The sequence below is a fragment of the Indicator indicator genome, chromosome 7 (assembly GCF_027791375.1).
Source record: "Indicator indicator isolate 239-I01 chromosome 7, UM_Iind_1.1, whole genome shotgun sequence".
In the NCBI taxonomy this organism is placed as follows: Eukaryota; Metazoa; Chordata; class Aves; order Piciformes; family Indicatoridae; genus Indicator; species Indicator indicator.
The window spans coordinates 5,792,613-5,820,305 of NC_072016.1; the positions used below are offsets into that span (position 1 = coordinate 5,792,613).

The 27,693-nt window shown below is 40.5% G+C and overlaps 1 protein-coding gene across 1 annotated transcript in view; it reads left to right on the top strand.

The window, feature by feature from the left end:
- Positions 1-26,732, top strand: part of ABLIM1 (actin binding LIM protein 1) — a 124,121-nt gene extending 97,389 nt beyond the window's left edge. The window contains exons 14-25 of the mRNA XM_054382205.1: positions 742-871; positions 9,307-9,411; positions 11,693-11,740; positions 14,068-14,214; positions 16,163-16,254; positions 16,390-16,495; positions 18,883-18,944; positions 19,249-19,309; positions 20,102-20,109; positions 21,307-21,381; positions 24,320-24,400; positions 26,223-26,732. Of these exons, the coding sequence (XP_054238180.1) occupies positions 742-871; positions 9,307-9,411; positions 11,693-11,740; positions 14,068-14,214; positions 16,163-16,254; positions 16,390-16,495; positions 18,883-18,944; positions 19,249-19,309; positions 20,102-20,109; positions 21,307-21,381; positions 24,320-24,400; positions 26,223-26,336 (1,029 nt within the window). The 3' untranslated portion in view covers positions 26,337-26,732. The remainder of the gene's footprint in view (positions 1-741; positions 872-9,306; positions 9,412-11,692; positions 11,741-14,067; positions 14,215-16,162; positions 16,255-16,389; positions 16,496-18,882; positions 18,945-19,248; positions 19,310-20,101; positions 20,110-21,306; positions 21,382-24,319; positions 24,401-26,222) is intronic.
- Positions 26,733-27,693: the final 961 nt, after the last annotated feature.

Genomic DNA, 27,693 nt, shown 5'->3' on the forward strand with positions numbered 1-27,693 from the left:
TCAGGGTGCAATAGATGACATTATCATTTTGGGGGTGGAAATGTTGCTTATTTGCAATGTGAAAGTTGTAATTGCTACATGCTAACAAAAAAAGTGAGTATAATGTCTTGTAAATCTTCCTGCATTAACATCAGTCATGTCCTGGTTTGCTTTGCTCTGTGGGATTTTCAGGGAGGGGGCAGAGTTTGTTTGTGGGGTGGTGGTGTTATTTTTATTGGTTGCTTTTTCCCCAGGAACCAAGTAAATTTAATTTTGCTGTATAAGAATGTGTCATGTTTTCAAATGCAAGGGGAATCTAATTTGGATACTAAATACCTTTTGATGTAGCTAGTTGAGACACATGGTGAATTAAGCCACAGAGAGCTCTGCACTACAGCTATTGAGTTCTTGATAGTCTTCAAGTTATCTAGCTGAAGGCTGTCTTGGGCAATACACTTCAGGGCAGACATACTTTCAATGCAGCTTCCCTGATGGGTTCAACAGAATGTGGGCAGAACTAGGATTATGTAGCAGTTAATAGAAATTGCAGGTGGAGTTGGAACCTTCCAAGACCAAACTCTCACCCGGACTATAAAATTGGATTTGAGTCTTTGGGACAGATCATTAATAATGAAGCAGGTTGGAAACTTAAGGGATGTTCTTATTTCAGTATTTTCTGCTGATATCTTCAGATTCAAGAAAGCGCTGCTAAAAGCGTGTGATGTGAATGTACATTTACTGGTGAACACTTCTGTCCTGCAGGGTTATCAAGATGTTCGAGATCGCATGATTCACAGGTCTACTAGTCAGGGCTCCATTAATTCTCCAGTGTACAGCCGCCACAGCTACACACCCACCATGTCACGATCCCCTCAGCATTTCCACAGACCTGGTAAGGGCAACTGCACTAGAAGAACAGCTGAAATTATTGGGGTTTTATTATGTCCCTTGCTGGTAGAGCAAAGCGCTTGTGTCTCTCAGTGGTGAAAATGTAGGATTGAAAAATTGTTCTGTATTTTAATATCTCCTTTTCTATCCTTTTTCCCCATGTTATTGATTGGTGCAGTCTTTTGCACTGGACTGCTGTTTCTTACAACATCGATATGGATCTTCTGGTTTTGTTACTGGTTTCTTAATTTATTTATTTTTTTTTTTTAATCTTTGCATATTTCTGAAAGTGAGCAAAACTTTGCAGCAGTGAACCACAAACTTCATTCTGGAATTTGGGAAAAGTGTCCCGTCTTGGAAACCAAAGTTCTGGCTTGGCTGTACAGAAGTCAGTAATGCAGGGTTCTCCCTCCTAAAAACCAATTAATTTAAAGCTCGGTGCAGCCCTAGAATCTCTGATTCAGCAGCAAAAGCCTCAGATACTCCAAACTGCTAGTCATTTTTGAAAACATCAACTCATGGTTCACAAGGTAAATGTCTTAGGGAGAGCCATAGGCAGTCACCTGGGAATATCTAAAGCCCACAAACTTCATTTACTTGTTTAGCAGTGATGTACAGTATAGAAAACGGGCAAGGCATTCAGGTTCCCAGTGCATTCAAAACGACTGGTTATGTATGGGAAAGCAAGAGATGAAATCAAACTGTTCATCCACACCCAAACTGCATTAAAATGTATCTCTAAATGCTATTCATTGAAGACTTTTCAAGACTGATTTTACTGTTTATGGCGATGAATTAAATCTTTGTGATCTGGTTTTAAATTAAGTGATACAATCATGCAGTTTCATCTTCCTTGGTGATTACAGCTGAACAGTTGGCATGCCAAAAGCCCAAAGACAATAGGAGCTGCATTTTTAAAATTAAAGATTTATAATAGAGCCACCACTGTGGAACTTGAATGCTGCAGCCATTTCCTAGTGGGGGTGGGCTGAAAGCAGCTAATTGTGTCTGGCAGTGAATGCCTTATTTGAAGGAGCCAAGGGAGGTGGGACAGTTGCAAATTGTATCTGATACTTAGTGCTGACAACATGACTGTGTTTTAAGATGATGTTACAACTGAAACTGAAAGAGTATGGAAATATGAAAAAGCTGCAAACTTCTGGCTCTTGATTCTGGCAGTTCTGAGGGGATTTTTTCCATTTTCATCAGTGGTATGGACATATCCAGGCCCTATACCAAACTTGACCGTGACTGAGTTTTGCTGTCTGTGCTCAGTTAAGGACTTTCCCCAGAAGCAGTCTCTGTTTGTGTAACTCCTGTGATGGGCAGATGGGCTAAGCCAGAGTTTGGATCCAAATGTAAAATCTTCAAAAGTTCACAGCCTGAGGATTTTCTGAGAAGATACTTGTTCAAACTTCCCTCTGTTCAGATGATCTCATCTTTGGCTCACCTGTTTTCTGTGTCTCACATGACACAGAAGCAATTCTGTGGAATATATGGTTTTGATCTTTGCTATCCTGCTTTGGAGTAATTGTTAATACTACTTAATTATTTTCCAACAGTAATTACGTTGAATAATACACGTGTGTATTTACCTTTTTTCTCCTAATGGCACTTCTTATCATCATGTTATTTGCAGTAGTAATTTCTGTCTCAATAAACCCAGTGGCCCCAGATAACTTCTGTTTGGCTTCCAGCTAACCCTTCAGGGAGAACTGAACCACTCTGTTGATGTTGTCAGCTTAAGGTTCTTCAAAAATTGGAGTGCTAATAAGTTTTGAAAAAGTTTGCAGCCTTTTCCTCGTGCAGTGCCCTAGCTGATGTTTGCAGCATTTTTGGAATGTCTTAAAACAATAGAAAACAGCTTGCATGCCTCTTGACTGACGTTTTTTGGTCAGGCCTTTCTCATAACAGCTGCTTTCCTAACTAATTGAGCATCAATGTTCCTGATGTTTGCATGCTGGTAGCAGGCTACTTTTTGGTAACATGGCATAGATCAGAAGCTCATTAAGCCAATGAATGTTATGCTAAATTATTGATACAGTTCAAATCTGAGCCTCTCTTCTAATACTTCCTGTATTTTTGTCTAACATTTATGAACCCTTCAGTATGTCTTTAACCATTTTTTTTTCTCCTTCCTTCTTTTCAGAATCCTAATTGTTCAATGCCTTCTTTTTTTTCTTCCTTGAAGCCTCCTTCCCTGCCTTTCTCTTATCATTTCTCTTTGTTTTCATTTTGTTCTGCCCCCCGATTCCCTGCTGCTGCAGAGCTGCTCTCTACTGGTGTGCAGCGGTTGTCATACCTGCGCACTAGCAGTCTCAGCTCCTCTCACCATGACTCCCGCCCCAACTCCCCCTTCCGACACCACTTCATCCCCCATGTCAAAGGTAAGGAGCCAGGCCTCTCCAGGGAGTACCCTCCAGGCTGGAGATTATTAGCATTCTGTCAAAGCTAATAAGGTGTATCTCCATAAGGTCGTCGTTGGCTGTATAGCTGAGCATGCCTCGAAATGTGCCGTTACACTTAAAACTATGTTAGAATAGACATAATGTCCTTTCCTTGGAGGAAATATGTCATTTCTAAGGGCCCTAGTTGAAGAGTCATCAAGCAACTAACTATCAGAATACAGAGCACAGCATTACCATTTATTATCTAGAACTTACAGGTGCCTAATTTAGCTTCTTTCCAAAGCAGTACACAGTGATCACTCCAACTGTTAGCATATCAAATTTAAGTGTTGTTTCCACATTCTTAAAAACTGACTACAAATACTGCCTAGATGAGGGCAAAGTGATCAAAAAATACTTTGAAGAAGGAAAAACAATTATTGTGTATAAGGATCAATGGCAACAAGGAAGTTAATAGTTGTTAATCACATTGGCAATAATTACTGCCCAACAAAGTAAATTAAAGCCTCTAGACCTCTCCTCAACTAGTGAGAATCCACAGACTCTGCTGAAGGCAGTAGAGCTGCAGGAATTTGCACTAACTGAGGATCTGGTCATTTCTCTATTTTTCAATCTGTTGTTTTACATGGGTGGATTTGGGGGAAGTTTCCTTCATTATGGCCCTTCAAGGAGCTCACTGAGCTCAATAAACTTCTATTTCTTACTTTCTGTGAGTGTGGCTTTACTTTTATTTGTACTGGAGCACTCTCTGGCTGTGCCATCTCTTCTGTTGGGAGAGAAGGTCATAGCTTGCATCATCTACAAGAGCTCAACAAGAGGCAATTGAGTAAATTGAACATAGATTCTATTCTGGCACTACTGACTAATGTAGATAATCCTAAAATGAAGAGAATGAAAAGCAGTTGCAAGGAAGTTGTTGCCATGAACTTTCAATAAATACTAATAGATCTTGGTGTTATAGCTCTTCAAGCACTCAGATCACCATTACTAATTTTACTCATGCCTTTTCTTAAATGATTTTTGTTAATACACACTTTCAACTTTCCTATTATATCACTGCAAAAAAAAAATCTCACTTCAAACTTAAAATATTGGGACCCTTAAAAATAGATACCCTGCTCATTTCAGCATGCAGTTAATTCATAATCCTTGCAGTCTCAACATTTCTTTGGTGTAAATCCAAATTAATGCTCACACTCTTTCAAGTGGCATTTTTGTTCTTTTTCTGTTGAGCAAACAGCTTCTTCAACATATAAATTAGAAGACCTATTGGAAATCCATGTCTGTTGTTTTTAGATTGTAAAAAATTACCTGGTGTGTAGATCAGGTATGTATCTCAGTCACTGGTACAAAAGACCAAGTGGGATTACAAGCACTGTAGACAAAAGGGCTGGGTATTGTTCTTATCAGATGTCATGTGAGGTGTTACAAGAACCCACAGCTTTCTGAAGATTTTACACAAAGGCCATAGGCCTCAGTGGGATTTGTGTTGTAACTCAGAAAAGCTCCTGAAAGCTCAAGTTCATTTCACTGTGACAGTGTGCATCACCCAAGGATGTGGTGCAGTTGAGAAGGGGCAAGTAGCAAGTGCCTGTGTCTTGTAACTCACATGGCTGAATTGGAAGAGTAATCTTTTAGTAGCTGGCTGAGAGAAAGAAGCAACTTCTTAAGGTGACCTAAGTTTCATGCCTAGGTTAATGTGATAAGAATGTCTGTGTGGTTGCCAGTATATAATTAGGAGGGGTTGGGGGAAGTGGGATGTTAACATTTAAGTAGTGCTGAGTGAAGTCCAGTTGCACTATCTTGTGTGTCCTCTTCAACTACTTCCATGTTTAAAAATAGATATTTTGTTATCTGCTGATGAAGTCGGTCTGGGTTTCCCACAGGGTTCTTCATTTGTCCTCCTTTCATACCACATGTCCAAGTACCCCAACTTTTTACCTCTGTGTGACAGAGAAGGAAGATTATTCAGGCACTAGCTGCTTTTATTGCAACTCCCTGAAAGTCTTATCTGTAGGGGTTTGCCTTGGGTATTCTAGGTGCCTTCAGAGTTTAAAGAACTACTTTATTTTACCTTGTGAGTAACATTTCTCTGTCTGCTAGAGAATTAGACTCTTAAGAATGTATCTGAAATGAGAATGGTGACACTGTTGAGGGTTAATTAGATGTAATAGATACACTTGCAGTGATTCAAAGAAGAGGCATCCTGTGTTCTCCTTTTTATTTGGTCAGCCTTTCTCAAAGCCACTCGTACTTTTATCAGGAAGGTGAACTTGGTATAATTTTTAAAGAAAGATTTCATAAAGTTATGTAATTTTGGGTTGTTCGCTTGGGTTTGGTTTTTCCTTTAGGAATCAGAGAATATGGAACACACCCAAACTGCTTTGGTTGAAGAGGTATAATTTCTGAACTGCATAATGATAATGAAAGTGGCATATGACACATTACACCTGTGTGACTTTGTATCACCAGGCCAGAAGAGCAGACATTTGAGTTTCAGTGTCTTTTCATACAACATAATGCTTACAGAAGGCTCAAGCCTTGTAGACAAGACCAAATGTAAAGTATTTTGAAGCATGAAGGGGCAAAATATGCCTCAGGGACTCTTAGTGAGAGTTTGTTGATGCAACATATATGTTGAACGGTCTGGAAGAGAGTGTAATAGACATCATCTTAGACTTCATTTAATCTCATTTGGAGTCTCCACTGAATTTGGTCTTGTCTCAATAAAGCACTGTCTTTGCTATGAAAGAATCAAAACAAGTCCATGAATGAAAGAAACCCTGACCCTACTGAAATCAGAGACAAAACTCTCATTGAAAGACAGGATTTCATCTCACATGCTTAGAATTTTTCAGAAGCATTTGAGAATATGCAAAGCCCCTGTAAGATTTCAGTGTAAAAAGAGCTCCAAAGTAATTTGTCTTCCTCTGCTCATAGACCTTCCCATAAGGAATCTGCCCACTTTCATAGTGAATTTGGGCCTTGGTTTTTACAGGTTGCTATATTCCTTCCTTTAGGCAGGTCTCTGATAAATATTTCTCTGTGTGTGATAAATATTTCCAGGGGTTTTATGGATGCAGCTGGAAGCTCTGCTCTGGAAAACCTCTGCTTTGGCTGTTCAGTGATTTTCAGTTTTGCATGGGAAGGGCTACACATCTGAACAAGATGAGGAATGGTAGTTTGACAAAATCTGAGTAGGACTTAAGAGTTTCAGGTGCTGTTGAACTCTTTTTCCTATGCTTATTCAGAAGTGGAGCAACTAAATTGCAGGCTGACAGAAGGCTGTGTGTTGATTGCATGTGGGTTTTTTTTTGGCCTGATTCTGTGACCTTGTCTTGTAAATCTCATAGTGAGCCCAGTGGTGAATGCTTCAGAAGGCAGCAAGAACCTGCATTACACTGCCCTATGTATAGGCAAGCAATTATATTGCTGACTGCTAGGGGAACTTGCTTAACAAACTGAGCTATAGAAAATTGGAACTATCTGATGAAGCAAGCAGAATGAAAGGGAAAAAAGTCTCAGAAGTGAACTTCCGATGCTGCTGTGCTCAAGTGATTGATTTTTATATTCAACTTACTCCAGTGTCTCTTTTAACAATCTGCCACCCACCTTCACACACACACGCATGCACACACACACACAATTTTATCCCAGGGCTGTGGGAGTTAGTGTTTCCTACAGTACTGGTGAACTGGAGTGGTTTTGTTGCTTTGTGGAGTTAACACTAGTTATGTCGTATCTGAGACTGCAAGTGAGACTTTCCCATGCAGGCACAGCAAGTAACCCCAATTTGGAGTACACACAGCCCCTACTTTTGTGCAAAACTGCAAGCAGGCCAGCCACGAGGCCATGGGAGGCAGGCATAGGCAGGCTAGCAGCTCTGCTTTCCTGAGTGCCTGTTTGTGTTCCACAGATGATGGCACTGCTTTCGTAAACTGTGGCTGATTTTGCAATTGTATCTGAAGCACTTAAACCTTGTTATGAAAGTTGGCTCCTCAGGGATGGTCTAATGAGAGTCTAAGTAGATGTGCCATTCCCTCCTGCAGTAGCTGGAGGTAATGAGACTGCCATCCCAGAAAGTGTAAAGGAGAGTCATTTGTCAGTACCAGTAAGAGTCACTAGGAGGAGAGAGACTGCATGTGAACCCCAGGAAATGCAAGGCAACAGAGACATCTGTAAAGCAACACATGCAGGATGATCCCATGCTAATTGTCTGCCTGGTACGGTGTGCATTACACAACATTTAGCGGTTCTTTCTAAAGGAATGGTGTAACAGGTACAAAAATAGCCAGGATAGATTTATGGATGTGAGCACACTTTGATTGTGCCTATCTAGCTGAGATAAATGAGGGGGTATAAAGTGAGTTTCTTCCCTCTCTTTGTAGTGTTGGCAATAGAGGCTCAGATTTTGACTACAGATTCTCAACAGTTTAAATATACTTACGACTCCTCTGTTGAGACAAGTCCATAGGACAACAGATCTCTTTCAATTCTTCTCTTCCCCTTACATTTTGGGGCTGCTAATGGGACATAAGAAACTTGTAGCTGAAAGGATGCCTACAATTGCTTTTTTATTGTTTTATAGCCCTTCTGTACTTGTCCCTCTTTCCTAGGGTTTTTTTAAGGCCTTGTACATACTTGAAAGTTGGAGGGGTTTGATGCTCCCCTACTTTTCACAATTGTGGTCACCCACACCCACGCTAAATAAACACCCAAGTGGACAGCTTTTGCTTGCGCAAGTTTGCACAAGTGTGAAGAATGGCACAAAGTACAAGGCAGCAATGTTCTTCTGTGTTACACGCAGTCACATGTTTGGATATCTGGCTACTGAGTCTTGATACCTAGGGATCAGCCAGCATGGTTGTGCAATAGCCCTCCCACCCTGACCGATGTGAACTTTCAGGGCCATTGGATTGCTGTGGTGGATTGTTAGGAGGCCAAGAAATAGTCTTGGTAAGAATAAACTGGTTGAAACTTGGTAAAAATAAACTGGAGAAACTTCTTTACAGTGAGGGTGACAGAGAACTGGAACAGGCTCCCCAGGGGGGTTGTAGAGTCTCCTTCTCTAGAGACTTTCAAAACCTACCTGGATATGTTCCTGTGCGGACTATCCTAAGTGATCCTACTTTGGCAGGGGGCTTGGACCTGATGATCTCTTGAGGTCCCTTCCAACCTCTGAAATACTGTGAGACTGTGAAACTGGAATGAACTGCGTGTGCAAAATGGAGCTTAAGTTTTTAGACATAAGATTGAGATTTTCTGAATGAGCAGTGGTGAAGCATTGTCACTAGAGCTGAATTTGGCATTGACAGAGGTTTGTGGTGGCACCAGTGATATGAGTGCAGTCACCAGATGGGTTGTTTTCCTTTACAAATTATTTTGCCATATAAAAATTTCCTACCAGAGAGCTAAACCAGTGAAAGAGTGTGTAAGGAACAGTTGTGCCTTTTGGTATGGGCTGAGTGACCCAACAGCTATTTTCCATCTCTAGCTTCTGTATGCTTTTAGTTTAGGGCACTGTAGTAACTGCCAGCATCTGCTTCTATTTGCTTGGGAGTTGTTTTCATTTTGGGTTTGCCTATCAACTACTATGCCCTATGTTTGTGACTTTTAACTCTGAATAGCAATCTCTGTACTAAATCATTGCCAAGTAACCTTCCATTCTTCTTTTCCACGCTGCCCATCTAATCACCAGCTACGAGCACACAGCTCCTGCCTGCATGCCGTCAGAATGGGTCTGAGCTGCTCAAATCTCAACTCCAGCCTGAACATTAATTTTTGTCTCTGCAGGAATATCAGGAAAGACAAAAAAAAAACAACTCACCAGGGCTACCAGTTCTCGTTATTATTTGTGTTTATATTTTTGGTTCAACTTCTTTTTCTCCCTGGAGGTTTTGATTCCACTAGTTTTGTTTGGGTTTGATTGGGCTTGCCTTTTTTTTTTTTTAATTTTATTTAATTTTAAATTTGTTATTTATTTAATTGCTCTCCCTCTTCTCATTTTGTTTTCTCCATTCTTTCATTGGAGGCAATGAGCCGTCCAGCGGTCGGAACTCCCCTGTCCCCTATCGGCCCGACAGCCGCCCTCTCACTCCAACTTACGCTCAGGCCCCTAAACATTTCCATGTTCCAGGTAGGAGTTGGCACTGTATGTATCTCGGTGTCCTGTCACAGTGTAGAATGTAGCCTTTGTAACTTTTGTCTTGTCTCCATCTTTTCACACTGTTATCACAGGGTTTACCCTCAGGGTTTGGACTGCACCTGGGCTTGCTGAGAGGAGTTAGCACATTTTAAAAAGGGGAGGTTTGAAGTGATTTTTGCCTGTTCTGTTGGTCAGGTGTTTCACTGTTGGAATGCCTTAGTTTTCAGGGTCTGTTGATGGCCTGTGAGCTGAACATAAGCTATGTAGGGCCTGATTTTTCTTTCTCCAGTTGCGCCAGGTGAACACCAGCATAGTTTTCTAACTTTGGAGGAGTTGCTTTTGGTTCATGTGCAGAAAAGAGTTGAACCATGAGCCAATTACCTGTGTTGTTCATTGACGTTGTTGTGACTTGTTTCAGTGTTGAACCCAACAGTTCTAGCGTAGTGTAGTGTAGGAGATGAGGAGGTTTCTTTACTTGTTTTGTGCAGTAGTTTGGTGTCTTCAGGGAGACCTGCAGGTCCACAAGGATATGTATACCTTAGGGTGGCCTCTCTGTAAAGGGCAGTCTCTGCTCTGAAGTGAGCTGCACAGTTCTTCCAGCCTATGAGTTCTTGGACTTTGATGGAATGAGGCTGTATGTCCCTAGAGTTGGGGACATGCATCTTCTGACAGCATCACTGGTAGCTGAAATCTTTTATTATATCTAATTTCAGGTCCCCTTCAGTCTACCCTTTACACTGCAGAAGTTACTGTTCTTCCTCATTTCCGGCAGATAAACCGTGGGCACTTCCCTTGCAGTCAGTGTGGCCTGGCTTATCTCTAGTAGGCTGTTTTAGCTGCTTAAGCTAACCTGGCTCACTTGGACTCACATAAGCTGAAGTGCAGTTGCATGAATAGCTCTGAGTAATCATCTTCAGCATGGTGGGAGAGTTGTCCTCTTCAGCTGGCACAGTGCAGCCACAGAAGGAGCTGTGTTCCTACTCTTCTTACGGCTTTCTGTTATAGATGTGCGCAAAAGTATTGCATGACTACCCTTGGAATGTTACTACCTATTTGCTGGTCAAGTAGCCATAACAGATCACTAACAACAATTAAATACTTCAGAGTGTGTGTGCAATGAAGTTGCCTGTTTAGTCAAGGATATGGAGTTCTGCAGAGTGAGATTTGCTGCTGTTTCGGTAGAGTTTTTAGGGGTAGCTTTCCTTAGTGCCCAAGGCAAAGTCGTCTCCTGTAGCACTTTAATTGGATCTGCAATACACAGCATGCATTTCTCATCATTTTTCATCTGTCATTCTAATATAACTGAAAGCTGTTTTTCAGGCACTATGTAGTAGCAAAATGGGTTTCTTCATTTTCCAGTTCCCAGTGACTCATTCAGGTCTTCTAGTAAGATTTGGACAGATTTTTGAACTGTAGCACTTGTTTTGGATTAACTTTTGCATTTGTAGCTGTGCCAAGTACATGAAGTGTTGTCTTGGGTGGGAAGGTAGCTTAAACAAACTGGCTCCTGTCTTAGGTTATTTGTAAAAATATGTTAACTTTTGAGACCTGTTGTATACTTACTGCATTAGAGTTCTGGGAACTGTTTTATATTCTGATGTACATTGATAATGTTCTGTGTGGTGGATCTTATATATAAAAAAGAATTACAAAAGAAATAAAATCCTGTGGTTTGAAACTTAGTAGTGGATCAGTTAACAGTGCTTAAAGCATCCCTTTGACTCACCGAAGTGTAGCTGTTGTTGACTGTTCAGGACAGTGTGTTAGGCACCTGTGTTGTTCTCTGGATTTTGAAGTGGATTGTAGGCTCAATGCATTCTCCTCTGCTCAATCCAGCCAGACAGTTGGAAAGAAAATTGAGCTGTTATGACTGAAGCACAATTTTCCCCTGAAGTTATTTGGGGTTGTTCTCCCCAAATGGCTTGTATCTTCACCATTTAAATGTCTTGCTTGTTTGCATTTCTTCTCTAACTTTTGTCCCACTGTTAATCTTCTGAATGTTTAAAATGAATGGTTCATGACTTGGATGCATCTACATCTTACAGAATCAGCTCCAAAGGACTTCATACCACATGGCTTTGACTTTTCACTTGTTCTTATGTTTTGTTTTCTTTAAATAATATTATTCTATATAATACTGGAAATAGCTTCTTGGCTTTTTCGTGTGCCACACCTTTGGTTTTCTCTGTTTATTGTTTTAGCATTGGAGTTGTCCTTACCTACAACTGAAGTAGTTTTCATATTCCCGTTTTTCTGTTTTTCAATTTCACAGATCAAGGTGTCAACATTTACAGAAAACCACCCATCTACAAACAACATGGTAAATGATCTTGCCCTTTTTTATTCCAAAAGTAGAGTGTTTGAATGTATTCAAGTCCTGCAGCCTAGTGAAAATCATTGAGTTTTGCAAGCATAAAAAATAAGCAGTGCAAGCTTGAAACAGCTTGTTATTGCATGCCCTGCTGAGTGATTATGTTTTAAAGCATGTTGTTTCATTTAGTTTAAACCTTGGCCAGGTTAATGTTAATGGCAAAATTGCCATTAACAGAGATTTGCTGTCTCTTTTAGCATTGCAATGCCATTATATTTTCAGGATACAGGTACTGATCATGTTAAGATGGATTAACAACAGACTGTTCTCTGACAGGGACTTCGTGGAACATCCTTGTTTTAAACAGACAAAGTACAATGATTCATTTCAGCAGCAAAGATGGAGATGTTATTATCAGACTGGAATTTCAAACGTAGCTGTGGTTTTAAATAAGAGTCCTGAATTATTGAAGATAATGTAGGTGATTTTATCGCTGACAGGGTTAATTTGCTTCTCAAGCTGTGTGCCACAGCTCAGGTAGTACGCTGTACTTGTTTTTCCAGGAGTTTGGATTCTAGGTTGGACAGCAATGTTAGTGCTCTAATCTTTTCAGCATCAGGGTTGCTACAGAAAGTTTGAAATGATGGCAGAAGCCCTATTGCCAGTCTTTTGCACTACAGAGCAGGGTCCCTGTTATAATGGAGTGTGTTCACACTTCCACTGTGAACAGAAAACTTCAAACAGGAGGTTACTTCTGCATAATGTGGTGAAAGATGGATGGCTCCACTTTGAAAATACTTTGAGTTTGCATCCCTTTGCACACCCTTTATCTGATGAAATGTACTGAGGGTTTAGTAGCAAATCAGCAGTGCTACAAGGTTTGGGTGAACAGTTGGCTGACAGCCATTGAGCTGAGATGATTAGGATAGCCCAGGAAGTCTATTCTGTACTCAGGAGTGAGCATTGCAACTAACACTCCCGTGGTATTGCATCAGGGTTTTTTTCCTCTTTTTTTTTTTGTTTTGGTTTGGTTTGTTTTTTTGTTTTGATTTTGGTTTTGGTTTTGTCTTGTTTTGGGGGTTTTGGTGGTGGTGGTGGTTTTGGGTTTGTTTTTTTTTTTTTTAAGTTTCAAACCATATGCTCATTTTGGAAAAAGTCTTAACATTTTTTTTGTTTACTTTTATGGTTTTAATGTATCTCCTCACCTCCCATTAACATGTGAATGTTTAACCACTGACATCACCAATTCTAATATGTAAGTACTGTTTGAAGTCATGCTTTTGTAAACTCTGACCAGCTTCCCCCATACTTGCAGTTATGCTTAGAGTTCCTAATCATTAAATGCTCAGAATTGCCAATGATGCCTAACACTGATGTTCCTTAACTACCCTGAACATGTTGGATGAGCAACACAGTGCTTCACTTCTGTAACCAGATGTCTTTTTGTTTAAAAAGGAGAAAAGGGCAGGGGGGGAAGTGTCCAGAATCCTTGGGTTTGATATTATAGCTTCATATAAGAGAAGGTGATCTGAGTAAATGGTTTGTAGATAAGAGGTAGATAAGGCTGGTTTTAACGTAAACTAAGTCCTGTTGGATTATTTTAATTAAATTTTTTTTTAATGCCAAGAAGTGAAAGCTATAATGCACATCCTCACATGCTTTTAAGAGGCTTTGGCTTAGACTGGAATTTTAAGTGGATGCTCCACTGCTGAGATATTTTATTGGTGAGATTCATTTCATTGCAAGTGCCTTTCCCTGCCAAGTTGATCTGAATGGTGTTTAGTATTTATTAATAAATCCACATCTGCTTTTAGTACTGCTGCATGCTAATAAGCAAGGGCATGCAGCAGAAAAAAAACATCTGCTGGTCAAATAAACATTTTTGTTTCAGGTTTCTTATTTTGTTTGTTTTGCAGCTTTTCACAGAAATAATTAGCATCAGCAGAGTTAAAATCAGTGCTGTTCCTCTGAATTATTTATTTTCTTGCCCTAGAGGCAAGACAGATCAGCACATCATCAGTTGTCCTTAGGAGATACTGGCTAACACTCTTAGATCAAATTTTCTCGTTGCCTTATCCTTCTAACACTAGTAAAATCCAAAGCTGTTTTGGGGTTATTTTGAGGGTGGGCTTGAGGGAGGAGAGGAAGGTTTGCTTCCAATCTATTGGCAAGTGAATTAACATTACTTGCTTCAAATTGCAATTAGAAAAGCAAAACATGAAAATGTTTGCTTTTGAAAATTAACTTCTTGTAAAGTTTAAAATTTTGCCAAAATAAGGAATACCTTTTTATTGATGCAGAATATTACATAGCTAAGTTCCCTGATTGCCATTTAGATGCAGCTGCTTTGGCAGCACAGAGCAAGTCCTCCGAGGATATCATCAAGTCCTCCAAGTTCCCAGCTGCTCATGCACCAGCACCCAACGAGATACCAAAGATTGAGACAGACCATTGGCCAGGTCCTCCCTCCCTTGCGGCCATAGGTATGCAACAAACAAACAAAACAAAACAAAAAAGGAAACACAAGTGGTGTGGCTTAAAAGGTATTGATAAGCAAAGCAGATTCATACTAGAGCTATAAAAACAAGCAGTGAAGATTGTGTCCACTCCAGATGTTCACCACAAAGTGCAGTTCTTCTGGTGACACCTCTGAGGATCTGTGAATTTCAAGTTAGTGAATAGCACTGAGCAGAAGAGGTTTTGCTAGAGGACTTTGGAATTAACCACAGGGTTATTAACCCATAGAAAAATGTTGTGCAGTTGTTTGAAAGGTGTAATGTCACACAAGCCTGACGTCTTTCCGTTGTTGTCTATCTAATCTCTTAGCCCGAAGCTAATAGCCAACACCGCACAGAAAATATGACTGCTTCCCACCATTGACTAATTTCATGGCAAGAAGCAGTGACAGAAATGGAGCAATTAACAGACTAAACAAGTCCTGATTTTTCAGGCTTACTGTTTCAACAAACTGTAATTTTTTTGTGTGTCATAGCACTACAGGTGTCTTGTTTTCTTTTCTTTAGATCATGCACATCATAATTTTTAATTTTTGTGTGTTGGGTGTTTTTTTTTTTCCCTTCTGTTAATTTTTATTGACCCTATAGCATAAAATAAGCTATCTAGCCTGGTTCATTTATGAAGTCATGTCTGGCACACTGAAGGTGTCCCCTGTTTCAGGTTTCTGTGAAGGAGCATATGGTTTCATCACAATGAGATCTTCATATAGGTGGTGGGAGAGGACCACAGGGTGGTGGAGCTCAGTGGTCAGTTGAAGGGGCTGCATATGCAGCACCAATAGTTTGAAACTGTTCTTTATGTAGGATCACAACCTGACAAACATTACAGTCACCATGGAACATCTACATACTTAAAGCTCTCCTGACAATGCTTGTGACAACTGTGGCATTATTATGTCACTCATTTGAGGTGGAGCCCTTGTTGGAAGTTTTGGCTCTTCAGCTTAGTCTCTAGGCAATGAATGACAACTTTTAATTGTTTCCAGTAAAACTGTTTTGTATGTTTGCCATCAGGTGATTTTGTTACACCTGAGAAACTACAGGACTCTTTGGAAGCTAATGTGCTCCTGGGCATAATTTTATTCAATAATAAGAAGGCATCATACAAGATAAATCACTAAACACCAAACCCACAAGCCTCGTGGTTTTTGGCTTGTTGTCTGATTTTCTGAGTGTGATATTTTGCTTAGAGAGCTAGAATAAGCTCAGCTATCAAAACAGGGACAGTAGACTGCTGTCTAAATGCTTGCAGCAATATCATAATCTGTCTATTGAAAGGCAGATTCCTGGTGTCCAAATTAGCCTGCTTCTCAAGAATATTTGAGAAAATGAAGATTACTCACAAAACAAAAACAATATGGAACTAAACTGCAGAACACCTGTGTCTTCATTTTAGCTTTACCCGATGGATCAAATTAGTTTCCCTCATTTTAGACAAAACATAATGCCTTGTTTATTCCAAATATGAGTGTCCATTTAGGAGATTAATGTATCTTAATTTTCAATTTGAAATGTTAATTCAGATTTGCTCTCCTGAAGTCTAGATTAAAACAGAAATGTAAATCAGACTTCGTTTTTAGGCACCAGTGTGGTTACTGGTGCCATTAAACTCTGTATTTCCAGATTAGCAATCTGAGCTATTTCCTATTGGAATTATTCATGGCTTGCTTGATTTGGAACTAGTGCAGTTTAACTTCTTGTCAATTTTTATAAGAAGGTGGCAGCCATAGGGCAGGCTGGCTGAGTGAGTTTTGGTAAGAGTGAGTTATGAAGAAGGCTTTTGAGTCTGCAAGAAAATACTGCTTTGTTTATTCAGTAGATCAGACTGACCAGTACTTTGAACTAGCATTGAGATCTTCATGCTAGTTGAGCTGATACACAAAGCTGTCTCTGTGCTGTGGTTTTATGGAAGCAGGAGCTGACATGAGACGCAGATCAAGTGGAAGAGAAGAAGATGATGAGGAGCTACAGAGACGCCGGCAGCTGCAGGAGGAGCAGCTCATGAAGGTGGTTATAAGCTCATCCTCACGCTCTTTCCTGACCACCACCCAAAAAGTGCCCTTTTGTTTACTGTAAGCAATTTCTGCTAATGCCTCAATCAGCTTTATTTTACTGATGTATCTTTTTAATTGCCATTTATAGCTCAACTCTGGTCTGGGACAATTGATATTGAAAGAAGAGATGGAAAAGGAGAGTCGCGATAGGTCAGCCCTTTCTGCCAGTCGTTACGATTCTCCAGGTAATTCGTGTAGGCAATAAACTAACAATGAACAGTGAATAATGAACACTACATATGCACATAGCAAACAATCTCCCAGAAAAGACACTGCTGGGAAGACCTCTTGACAGGTGTCTCTCTGTATATCACAGAAATCACAGAAACATTCGGGTTGGAAAAGACCCTCAGGATCACCAAGTCCAATCAAGAACCCTACTCTACAAGGTTCACCCCTAAACCATATCCCTAAGCACCACATCCAAACAGCCTTTAAACACATCCAGGGTTGGTGGCTCAACCACCTCCCTGGGCAGCACGTTCCAATGCCTGACCACTCTTTCTGTGAAAAAAAATTTTCATAATGTCCAGTCCTAACCTACGCAGTTGAGGCCATTCCCTCTTGTTCTATTACTAATTAGCTGTGAGAAGAGACCAGCACCAACCTCTCTTTCTCCCCTGAAAGAGTGGCCTAATTCATTGTCTGGTTTTGCTGAGGGGTCGAGTGCCTTTGTTGGTTTTTACTTAGAATAAATATGAGATGGATGATTCTCAGGCAATTTTGAGGAGAAAGATTTTCTGATATACATAAGGAGTGAGGTAAAATATTCAGTGCTGTTGCACCACATGCACTAATAATAGTCTGGTTTATAAATTACAATAACACATTTTACTTAAACTGGTAGTTCCTGTCATTCTTAAGTCTCTCTTCCCAGGGACACAAAATCAGTAACATTTACCAGCAGGACTGCATATTCCAAACACAGCCAGTGTTTTGGCCTTGGCTGACATTTCTGACTGGGTGTATTCTGTTCCACAGCAAAAGCACAGAAGTCAGCTCTGGTCAGTTGGTGTCGCGGGTTCTTGGCCTCATTGCACGTTTTGTTACACAGCTGTGGCCTTCTCAGATCTCCAGAGAAGGATTTGGGAATTTGTTGTCGCTTTCTTCATCCACTGATCATTGTAGCACAGCAGCTGTACTTCAAGCCAAGAAGGGACAAGATGAGTCTCTTTAGAGTCATCCACTAGAGTAGCTGCCAAGCAATTGAAGATTTCTTTGTGTTCTCTGTGTTCTCTGTTGTATAAGAGTGTTGCCTCTATTTATGGCCTTGGAGATAACTGTGGTTCTCTCTCACTAACTGTAATTTTTTCAGGGCTGGAGTCTGTCTGCTCAACTCAAGAGTTTGTGGTTTTTATTTTCTTATATTAACCTTAGAACAGGTTGGAGGACTACTTTAATGGAGATGTGTCCAGCCCTTTTTGCAGTGATAATCAGTGCAGTCAGCAGTTGCCTTTTGTGAAATCAGTGGTACCTTTCCCAAAGCTGCTTACTGCTGGCAAAAACACTGCCTCAAGTTGTACATTTCCTGCCCTTCTGTGGTAAAAGTAACATTAAAAAAAACAAACAAAAAAACAACACCCCCCCCCCCCCCCGCCAAAAAAAACCCAAAACACCCAAACACCAAAAATTGCATTCTTACATGGATGATCCAGGATCTTGCAGAAGTGCTATTGACCCCGATGCTGACAATCTTTTTATGTATCCATCTTTTTATCTGTATTTAAAAACGCACCCTTGACATTTCTGTAGTCATAGGATCATAGGATGTTAGGGGTTGGAAGGGACCTTTGAAGATCACTGAGTGCAACCCTCCTGCCAGAGCAGGACCATAGAATCTAGCACAGGTAGCACAGGAATGCATCCAGATGGGGCTTGAAAGTCTCCAGAGAGGAAGACTCTACAACCTCCCTGGGTAGCCTGTTCCAGTGCTGTCACAGTGCACACTTACAGTGAAGAAGTTCCTCCTCATGTTGAGGTGGAACCTCCTGTGCTGTAGTTTATATCCATTACTCCTTGACCTATCACAGTGTGTAATGGAGATGAGCCTGTTCCCTCCCTCTTGAACCCCAGCCCTCAGATATTTATAAACATAATGATACAAAAATCATCTGTGCCACTTAAGAATGTGGAATTGAATGGGCCTGCATGACAGCCTTAACAGGGAACCTATCCACTCTGCTGATCTTGGATTCTCCATGTCCTTTATCACAGTCCCATCATAAGATGCACAGCAATACTTTAGCTAGCTAAGGAGTCAAAAGGTATTTGTTGTCTGATTCTTGAGTGTTACTTTCAACTTAATGCAAACCACTTTGATTTTGAGCTTGGTAGAATCAGTGTTCCTTCTTGATGACGTGGCACAATGGCATGGTCAAGCTGTGTGTAGCTTACAGAATATATAGAAGGTTGTGCTGAGTTTGGGGCTAGAATACTAGTTTCCCAAGGTCCATGTGTCTCAGCTGGTTGTGTATATGCTCAGCTATTCTTGTTGTTATGCAAGCTGATTCCTCAAATGTTCTTGCCTTTGGATTTCTGTGGAATTTTTCAGGTAAAAGATTTTTCCTTTCTTCTTCAACAGCACATGCTCCAGCCTCCAAAACTTCTTCTCTTCCTGGGTATGGAAAAAATGGACTTCACAGGGTAAGGAGGTGGTGATTTTGAGAAGCAAAAGGTGACTTTAATTATCAGTGGTGTTTATTTCTGTATTAACTGTACCAGATTTTCAGTTTGGTAAGGGTTTCTTTAAGAGCATCTGAAGTCAAACAAAACCTCATTTCCCTTCCCACAAGCTACATTGTTAGAAAGGCAAGAAAGCAATTGCAATAAACTTTGTGAAAATTGAAGGGGAAATAGAAGGCTTAATGCAATTTATTTCTTCCCAAATATCCATGTCTTAGGAGGTCATGACCTGTGAATTTACATGCATGTCCCTCTTCTGTTACAGCCTGTGTCTACAGATTTTGGTCAGTACAACAGTTACGGGGATGTGAGTGGTGGTGTTAGAGGTAAGGCTGAGGAGCCTTTTTACATGCTGCTTCCTTACTGAACATGCTACACTGTTTGATCATTTCTGCTGTTTTAAGATGGTGAATGTGATTTCTTTGTATTTGCTCAGTGCTTTTTAACTTCCTCTGGGAAACTCAACAATTAATCTTTGCTGATACCTCTGGAAAAGTTTATTTTGCTAAATCTGCTGTATGGAACTGATCCTTGTGTATGCCAAGGCACTACTTTAGCATAGATGCAAACAGCAAGCAGGTAACATGTATATCAACAGGAATATGTAGGTACTGGGCTCTGTTACGGAGTTTTCTTCCTATGAAAATAAAAACTGACAATACTTATGAAACCTATGAATATTTGAGATATTTTGAAATAGCTTGAGATGAGGGAGAGGCTAGTTATCTCCAAAGATTGTTCTCAGCTATCTTAGATACCCTATGAACAAATATCTTTTGTTGGTGCTTGTGTCTCTTTACAGACTGTGGAAGAATCTAGACCTGATAGCAGAATAGAGGTCAATCCTGCTCTAAACATTCAAATTCTAGTTGGCTCTTATTCACTTGATTGTTATTTTTTGTCTCTTAATATTTCCAAAGTGAGTTGATGTTTCTAAATAAGAGTGTTTGACTCTTTACAAATTAAGTTCAAGATAGGAACATTGTGCCTTAGAGAATCAGGTGGGGTTTTTTTAAAGATCAGGTAGACCAGAAGCCACAAGGATTTTCTGGTAGGTTGTGACTGATGCCTGTTCTTCTACACTGCAAAGCTGATGACATTTCTCTTTTGCTTTTCAGATTTCCAGGTAGAGTACGGGTTTTCATCCATCAACTGACAACAGAACTAAATACACCTTACTTGCTTGTTGAAGTCTGAATTCCTGCTGCAGGGAAGGGTTTCTTAAGACAATAGCTTTGATTTTCCTGCATGTTTAAACATAATCACCTTATCAAAGAAAAGCAGGCACAGCCTCAAATTCCTCCTTGTTACCTCCCCAGAGCTGGGCTGAGGCAGCTCACACCAGTTCTGTGACTTGCTCTGTAAAATTCCACTGTCTGTTGATATGAGTTATCTGTAATAGTCCTCTCTGGACAGCTGAGTGTGGACCCAGAGACACAGAGAAAGTCTCTTCCAGAGGCAATTTATTCCCATACCAGGAGCATTAAACTCCTCAGTTTTGCCCTGGAATTCGCTCTCCATAAAAGGTGACTGATCAATAATAGTTTTCTACTGTACTGCCATCAAGGTGTGCTTGCAAATGAAGCCCAGTTACTCAAAATCCTGTCTGCACAGTGTTTTCCAGAGTGGTTTGAATCTGGTTGGCTCCTCAGCACAATCACAATATGAAATTGCAATTGAAGGGTTTAATGACTTGGATAACTTTGTTAATGATGTATCATAATGATGATGATTGTGAAGAGAATAAGATCATGGGAGGAGAGAGGAGTTGTCCATGTATTGTGGTCAAGATGTTATTTCATTAGGGGCAGTACCTGTGTCAAATCCACACCGTTTTACCCTATCCCTGTTTGTGTTCAGAGGACAAATTTTCCATAGAGATAAAAAAGAAATCTGTCAGCTGATACAGTGATATAGGAAGCAAAGACCAGAGAATAAGACTGCTTTGTGTATACTATTGGGTGGATATGAATTAATGCTTATGCCTATTAGTCACGTTACTCAGTCACTAGGATGGGAAAGGGCCCACCTTGGGTCTCTTGGGGTCCACCTAGAAAGTGACATTGGTAAGGCTCTGTGGGGAGGTATGGCCAGCCATAGCTCTGACAGAAGTCTGTGGTGGCAGAGAGGATTAAAGGACCCTCTGTATGACTCAGAATAGTAGTAAATAGTAGCAGTGGCAATGATCTATGTGAAAAGACAAAATATTAGGACTTGAAGGAAGTCTCAGGGCAAATTCACCTTTGTTTTCACCACTACTTGAGTGCCTTTACCCTCTGTGTGTGTAACCTATGTGTCTGATGTATACCTGTATCTGATGCAGTCCCTTCCGGATGGTCATGTCCCTGGAATGAGAATGGACAGAGGAGTATCTATGCCTAACATGTTGGAGCCAAAGGCAAGTGCAGATGTTACTCACTTTCCTTCACAGCAGTGAAGATTTGACTGTGCAGTGCAGATGTGTCTCAGTTCCCTTGTTTTTCTTGACCGTACCTCAGCCCCTGCTCCTTATGTGCCAAACCTCTCCCTTTGTTCTGGACTTTGCCTGTAATAGGTGCTAGTACTCAGGCAGGCTGAGAGCAGCCCAGGTGTGCTTCTTGAGCTAAGGAGACGTTACTAGAGACAAAACAAAGATACTGCAAATGCTCAGCAGCTGTTTTCTGCCAGGCTTCCACTAGCCAAAACAGCAGGCCAAACTCGCTGGGAAAGTCAGGTTGGAAAAGTGATGCAGAATATTGTTGCTCAGAACACACTGCTGAGCCTGTCTTAATTTAAAAATGAATGAAATACATGGATCTTTGTTTCAGATTGGAAGTTAGGTAGATAATGTCTGTCTGGATCTGTTCTTTAGCTCTCAGCACTGTTAGTCTGACACCCTTCAATGTTGAACTCACTATATTATAAATTCTTCAGGAGATTCCTTGAAAAAAGAGGCAATGTCAGCTATGTCTAGAGATGTATGAGTCAAAAATGAACATAAAATACAGAGGGGATTCAGCCAGGACCATTTTAACTTTTATGAGTTTCCCTGTGGCTGATGAACCTCCTGAGAACTGATGATCTTGCCAAAGCTACAAGGCATTTCTGCAGTTAAGTGAGGAGCTTGTTTTGCAATCCAGATTACTACTTGTGCTTCTAAGTCACCCCCAGACAAACTGCAAGGCAATAACCCCAGGTTTATAAGCTGAGACCCCAGTCCAGTGTATATTAACAAGTGGCCCTTGGGGACATCCCCAGCTCCTGAGACGCAGCTTTTTATTCCAAATAATTTCTTTTTCAGTTTAATAGAGATTCTTAGAGCTGCTGTTGCCCTCAGTGATTTGCAATGTTATTTTGGGTGACAAATTCTGTCAGTATTATTAGTGATAAAATTAATGGGCATTTTCATGAGATAACAGGTCACTTTCTTTTGATGTTTATAAAGGGGATGCCAGACCCTCAACATGTACGAATTGGCAGTGGTTTTATTCATGTCAATGGTCCAGCACTAACTTAAGCCTGATAAGAAGCCAACTCAAAGTCAGCATGAACAATGTGCAGAGTGAAAATTAGTGAACTTAAGAATGACCAAATCTTACCAAATGGTTTTCCAGAAAGGACAGAATTTGTGCATCCTCTCACCTCAGACTGGAGACATGCCTTGTTGTGACTATCTAAATATAAAATGTACTTATGACCATAGGTTTTGACTTAAACTCTGCCTGTTTAAATATGAAAAAGCTACATTTTCGTTTCCTATGATGCTGTATATGGTAGCTGCTTCCAGTATCAAACATGAGCAATGTAATTAAAAAATATAGACTTAATTGTACAACTGTGACAATGTCAGAAACTCTTTAAGATCAATTGGTATGTAAGCACACGTTATTTAAATTATTATCACTCATAATAAACTCAGTGGTGTGTTCATTGATGCCTGAATCTTATTGATTATATTTCTGAATGTATTTTACTCTATTTATTTTACTTCTGAAAAGTTCATTGTTGGCAATGGAATGAACTTAATTGACTAACTCTGCACAAAATTTGCTTAGCTGGAATTTCTTCTGATGTTAAAAAAAAGGAATTAAAGGCATTTGATAATAGCTCAGCTATCTCTCCAGGAGAGTCTTGGTGGTCTCATTCTTGTTCCCAATGGCCAGATAAAACAAGACTCATAAATAACTGTAAAGGCTGATCCAATTGCCACTGAAGCCTGCAGAAAAACTTCTTTGACTTTAGTAGGGGTTGGGCAAGGACCTCCTTGGGAATGCAGAACCATGCATTGAGAAGGGCTCTGTCAGATGAAACATGAGCTCTCCTAAGTTGTTCCAGGCATTTATGGAAATGTTTGTCCATGGAAAAAAAAGTCCTAAACCAGAGTTTTATTCACTAGGGATGATTCTAGAAACTGATTTTAAAGCACATGGTTTTCTGAAATACTTTCTAAGAAGCATTGTTTCTATTGGATTAGACTGATTTGAGACCCTCTGACAGGAAGCATTTTACTTCAAACAAAGACCTTGTAAATGTGAAACAAAATTAACATCATTTATGCATTCAGGACTTGATTATTGGCCAACAACTAATATGTGTAGGTTCTGGGCATTCTTTGCAATATAGAGCGAAATGTTAATGGGAGATGTGTTGGATACATCCTCTTCTGAAGCAGGTGAAGGTGCATAGGACAAATATGTCTACAGACATATCTCTAAGCTGTGTATGTAGGGCATAGCCAGGAAGCATAGTGGGCAGTTGTTTGAATTCCTTATCCAAAAAGGCAAAGAAAATAGTGTGTTGGATTCTATTGAATGCAGTGGCCCCCATGAATTGATATCCTGCTTATTCAGAGTTGCTGCTTTTTTAAATGTACTTTCATCTGTTTCACCATTTAAATGCCCACTAAGTTTCTGTTTCCTTAGAGCCATCCACACGTTGGCAACTATCAGTTAGACCAATGTGTGACAAATATATTTATTTACCCTAATAAACTTCCGCATTGATGAATGAGAAGGTACTTGGACTAGAGAGGACTCTGGCTGACCAAAGCCAGCAGATGCATTATATACACCCTAAAAATCAGTGGGATGGGTGGGCACCTGGTGGCTTCAAGATGTGAGGCACTTTGAGCCTAACCAAGTCCTGCTATGCCCAGATTGTCCTGTATTTCATGGAGCTTCAGGGGAAATGAAATAAATTAAAACAAAACAAAAGAAAAGAAAACCCAAGGAAACCTGTGATTTTCTTTGAAAAAGAAAACAAATATTTGTGTGGTTATGAAAATAAGACTCCTTGTGTGCTTTCTACTTTAGAATATAAATACATCTCTTTTTCCCCCTTTTATACGTTGTTAACAGATTTTTCCATATGAAATGCTCATGGTGACCAACAGAGGGCGAAATAAAATACTAAAAGATGTAGACAGAACCAGGCTGGAGGTAAGAGAAGCAAGTTCCTAAATGCTCTTTCCTGCTGAAGTTGTTTGTTGTTGCCCATTTGAAAGCTCAGACACCGGAGTGTGGGGCCTTGGTAGACTGGGAAGATTTCTCAGCTCTAAGCGTGGAAAGAGGAGTCAGAAGGGGGAGGAAACAGCTGCATCTCTGTGAACAGTGCTGGACCAGGAGTCTCCCATCTCTGTCTCCTTACTCATGGACTGAGCTTCTCACAAGCCCTTATGTTTTCAAGCAATTAATTCTATACTTTTAAATTGGTAAAAAGCCCAGAACTGAGGTGGTTTGCAGTCATAGGATCCAGAGTGGAATTGAGCAATATTTTGTTTGATCTTTGGTCATCCTTTAGCTAAAAGTCATTGTCAGCCATCCTTGAGGATTAAAAGTCTGACTTTCTTTAACTCCTCCCTGAGCCCTGTAAGTAAGTTAGACTGGCTGATATCCAAAAATAGGAGGATGTAAATCTCTGCCAACAAATAAAAAGTGTTTACATGTTTGTGGACTAAAAGCAGCCTAGTGGAAGACTGGGGGCATTTAAATTGTTTGTAGTTAATCTTTTGTGGAGACAAATGGGAAGAACCACAAAAATTTGGGTAAGTAACCATTTATGCCCGTTTTTAGACTAGCAGATATGTGATCACTAATCAAGAGTTCAACACTGTGTTATGTTAATGCCACAGGAAGACACTTTCCCCAACCAGTGCACTCTAAAGTGGCTGAACTTGTGCATGAGACAGCACCAAAAAAAATGTTTCATTTGCAATAGAAAAATGTGCTGGACAATTAGTCAGGTCAGAAATCTTCCTTCTCAGAAACTGCCTTTCTGCATAGCTCTCCTGAAACCCAGTCTCTGTTTGAACTTCATATGTAGGCAGAGGTGACCAGGTAAAGCCTGGGACAGGGGCATGCAGGAGATGGGTTTTTGCCTCTGTTCATTCACTGCTCATTGGGTGACTTCAGACAGATCATTTTTCTGTCTCTTGCTTATTCAGAAACCACAACAGTTCCTCTGGTTTCTTTGTAAACTTCTCAGACTTAACAAATTGAACAGAATGGCAGAAGTCATTCTGCCCCTGTACTCAGCACTGGTTAGGCCACACCTTGAGTACTGTGTCCAGTTCTGGGCCCCCTAATTCAAGAAAGATTTTGAGTTCCTCAAACGTGTCCAGAGAAGGGCAACAAAGCTGGGGAGGGGTCTTGAGCACAGCCCTGTGAGGAGTGGCTGAGGGAGCTGGGGGTGTTCAGCTGGAGAAGAGGAGGCTCAGGAGGAGGCTTCATTGCTGTCTACAACTACCTGAAGGGAGGTTGTAGCCAGGTGGGGGTTGGTCTCTTGTCCCAGGCAACCAGCCACAGAGCAAGAGGACACAGTCTCAAGATGTGCAGGGGGAAGTTTAGGCTTGATCTTAGAAAGGAGTTCTTCATAGAAAGAAAGATTGGTCATTGGAATGGGCTGCCCAGGGAGGTGGTGTGGTCAATGGCCCTGGAGGTGTTTAAGAAGAGGCTGGATGAGGCACTTAGTGTCATGGTCTAGTTGATTAATTAGGGTTGGGTGATCACTTGGACTTGATCTTGGAGGTCTCTTCCAACCTGGTTGATTCTGTGATGTTGTGATTTTATCGATTCCTTGAGCATCCAAGTTCTTGAGGGCTTGGATATGTGCAGTGCCATAGCCTTATTATTTCCTGCTTTGGCTCTTTCACAGTGACATGAAATCCTTGTGGTTCACCTATCTCCTGTGGTGTCTTTGGCTTTGACTGACCATTGCCTTTTCTCCCCCCCCCCTTTTTTTTTTCTTCTTGTTTTTTTAAAGCGTCACTTAGCACCTGAAGTTTTCCAAGAAATATTTGGCATGACGATACAGGAGTTTGACAAGTTACCTCTCTGGAGACGCAACGACATGAAGAAAAAAGCTAAACTCTTTTAAAGTCTCCCTTTAAACAACCCAACAACAACAACGATGATGCATGGGATGTTGCATCATGCAGTCCAAACTATTTGGAATCAACCTACTTATCCACCAAAAAAACAAAAAACAAAAAAAAAGAGAAAATCACATAGCGACATCTCTGTCCACAGCAATTCAACAAGATGAACGTTTGTCCTCCTGGAATACAGGGGGAAAAGACCTGGGCTCAGAAACAATGGTAGTTGTTAGAGGTGTCAACCCTGTTACATGATATTACACAAGCTAGGAAACTGTTCTTTCTTCTCCTTCAATATTCCCTTTACTTCTCGCCACAATATGATGGACTTCATTGCTAGTGCCAGGAAGTGCCCTTAGGATGCCTTGTAGACTAACGTAGATGTAATCACTCCAAGAACTGGAAAAGAATATATATATATATAAATAAATATATATATATATGTATGTGTGTTTGCTTGTGGGCACACATGTATTTATATCTAGCCATCTCTCTCTGTGTCTGTGTGTATGTATGTGTATATATGTGTATATATATGGAGAGGAAGATAGATGCTCTGTAGTGAAGGAAAAGCCCTTGGTAACTTATCCTCCTGCTCACAACAGTTTCTTAATTGGCACTGTTTTGAAATGGCATCTTCTTTCTGTGATATACCCAGGTGTGTCTGCCTTCTGGTGAGCAAAGGTGGATTCTGTGCTCACCTACAGGACATACCAGTTCAGTTTCTGGAAAATGGATTCCTTGTATATATTTGCTAGGATTTAGGAAGTGAATTGCTGTCTGTGTCTGTTGTCAGTCTTCCCTCTTTCACACTTTCTGCTTGAATGAATAAGGCTGGAGCTTAACCAGCCCTTTGAATAATTTAAGATCACTTAAGTAATGGGAATGATGGAGAAGAGTCAGTTTTCTTGGTTTTCAGTCTAGGAGATGGGTGGAAGGGGGTGGGAGTGATAGAGTGAAAAAATGCTTTTTTTTTCCAAGTGTGCCCTGGTTCACATCCAGAGATTTTGGGACAGACTCCCTGCTAGTAATTGCTAGTACACACTGCAGTGGAGTTGTAGGATCTTACTTCAGCAGGGAAGATGGTTCTCTGCAAGCTAACACACAAATTCATCCCTCTTAGGGAGGAATGTTTATGAATTAAAAGGTACCATCGAGGTGCCATGCTCTGCCAATAGAGGCTTTTTGATTAAATTGCAGTTGCTGTTGTCAGTATGGCACAGTGCATGGGGCCAAGCACTCTTTTTAGTTCATGTAGTTTTTCACTTGTGCTTGGAAAAGAGGGCACAGACTTTTTTTTCTTTCTTTCTTTCTTGTTTTTTTTTCCTCTCTTGAAGCATCAAAGCTCCAGCCTTGGTT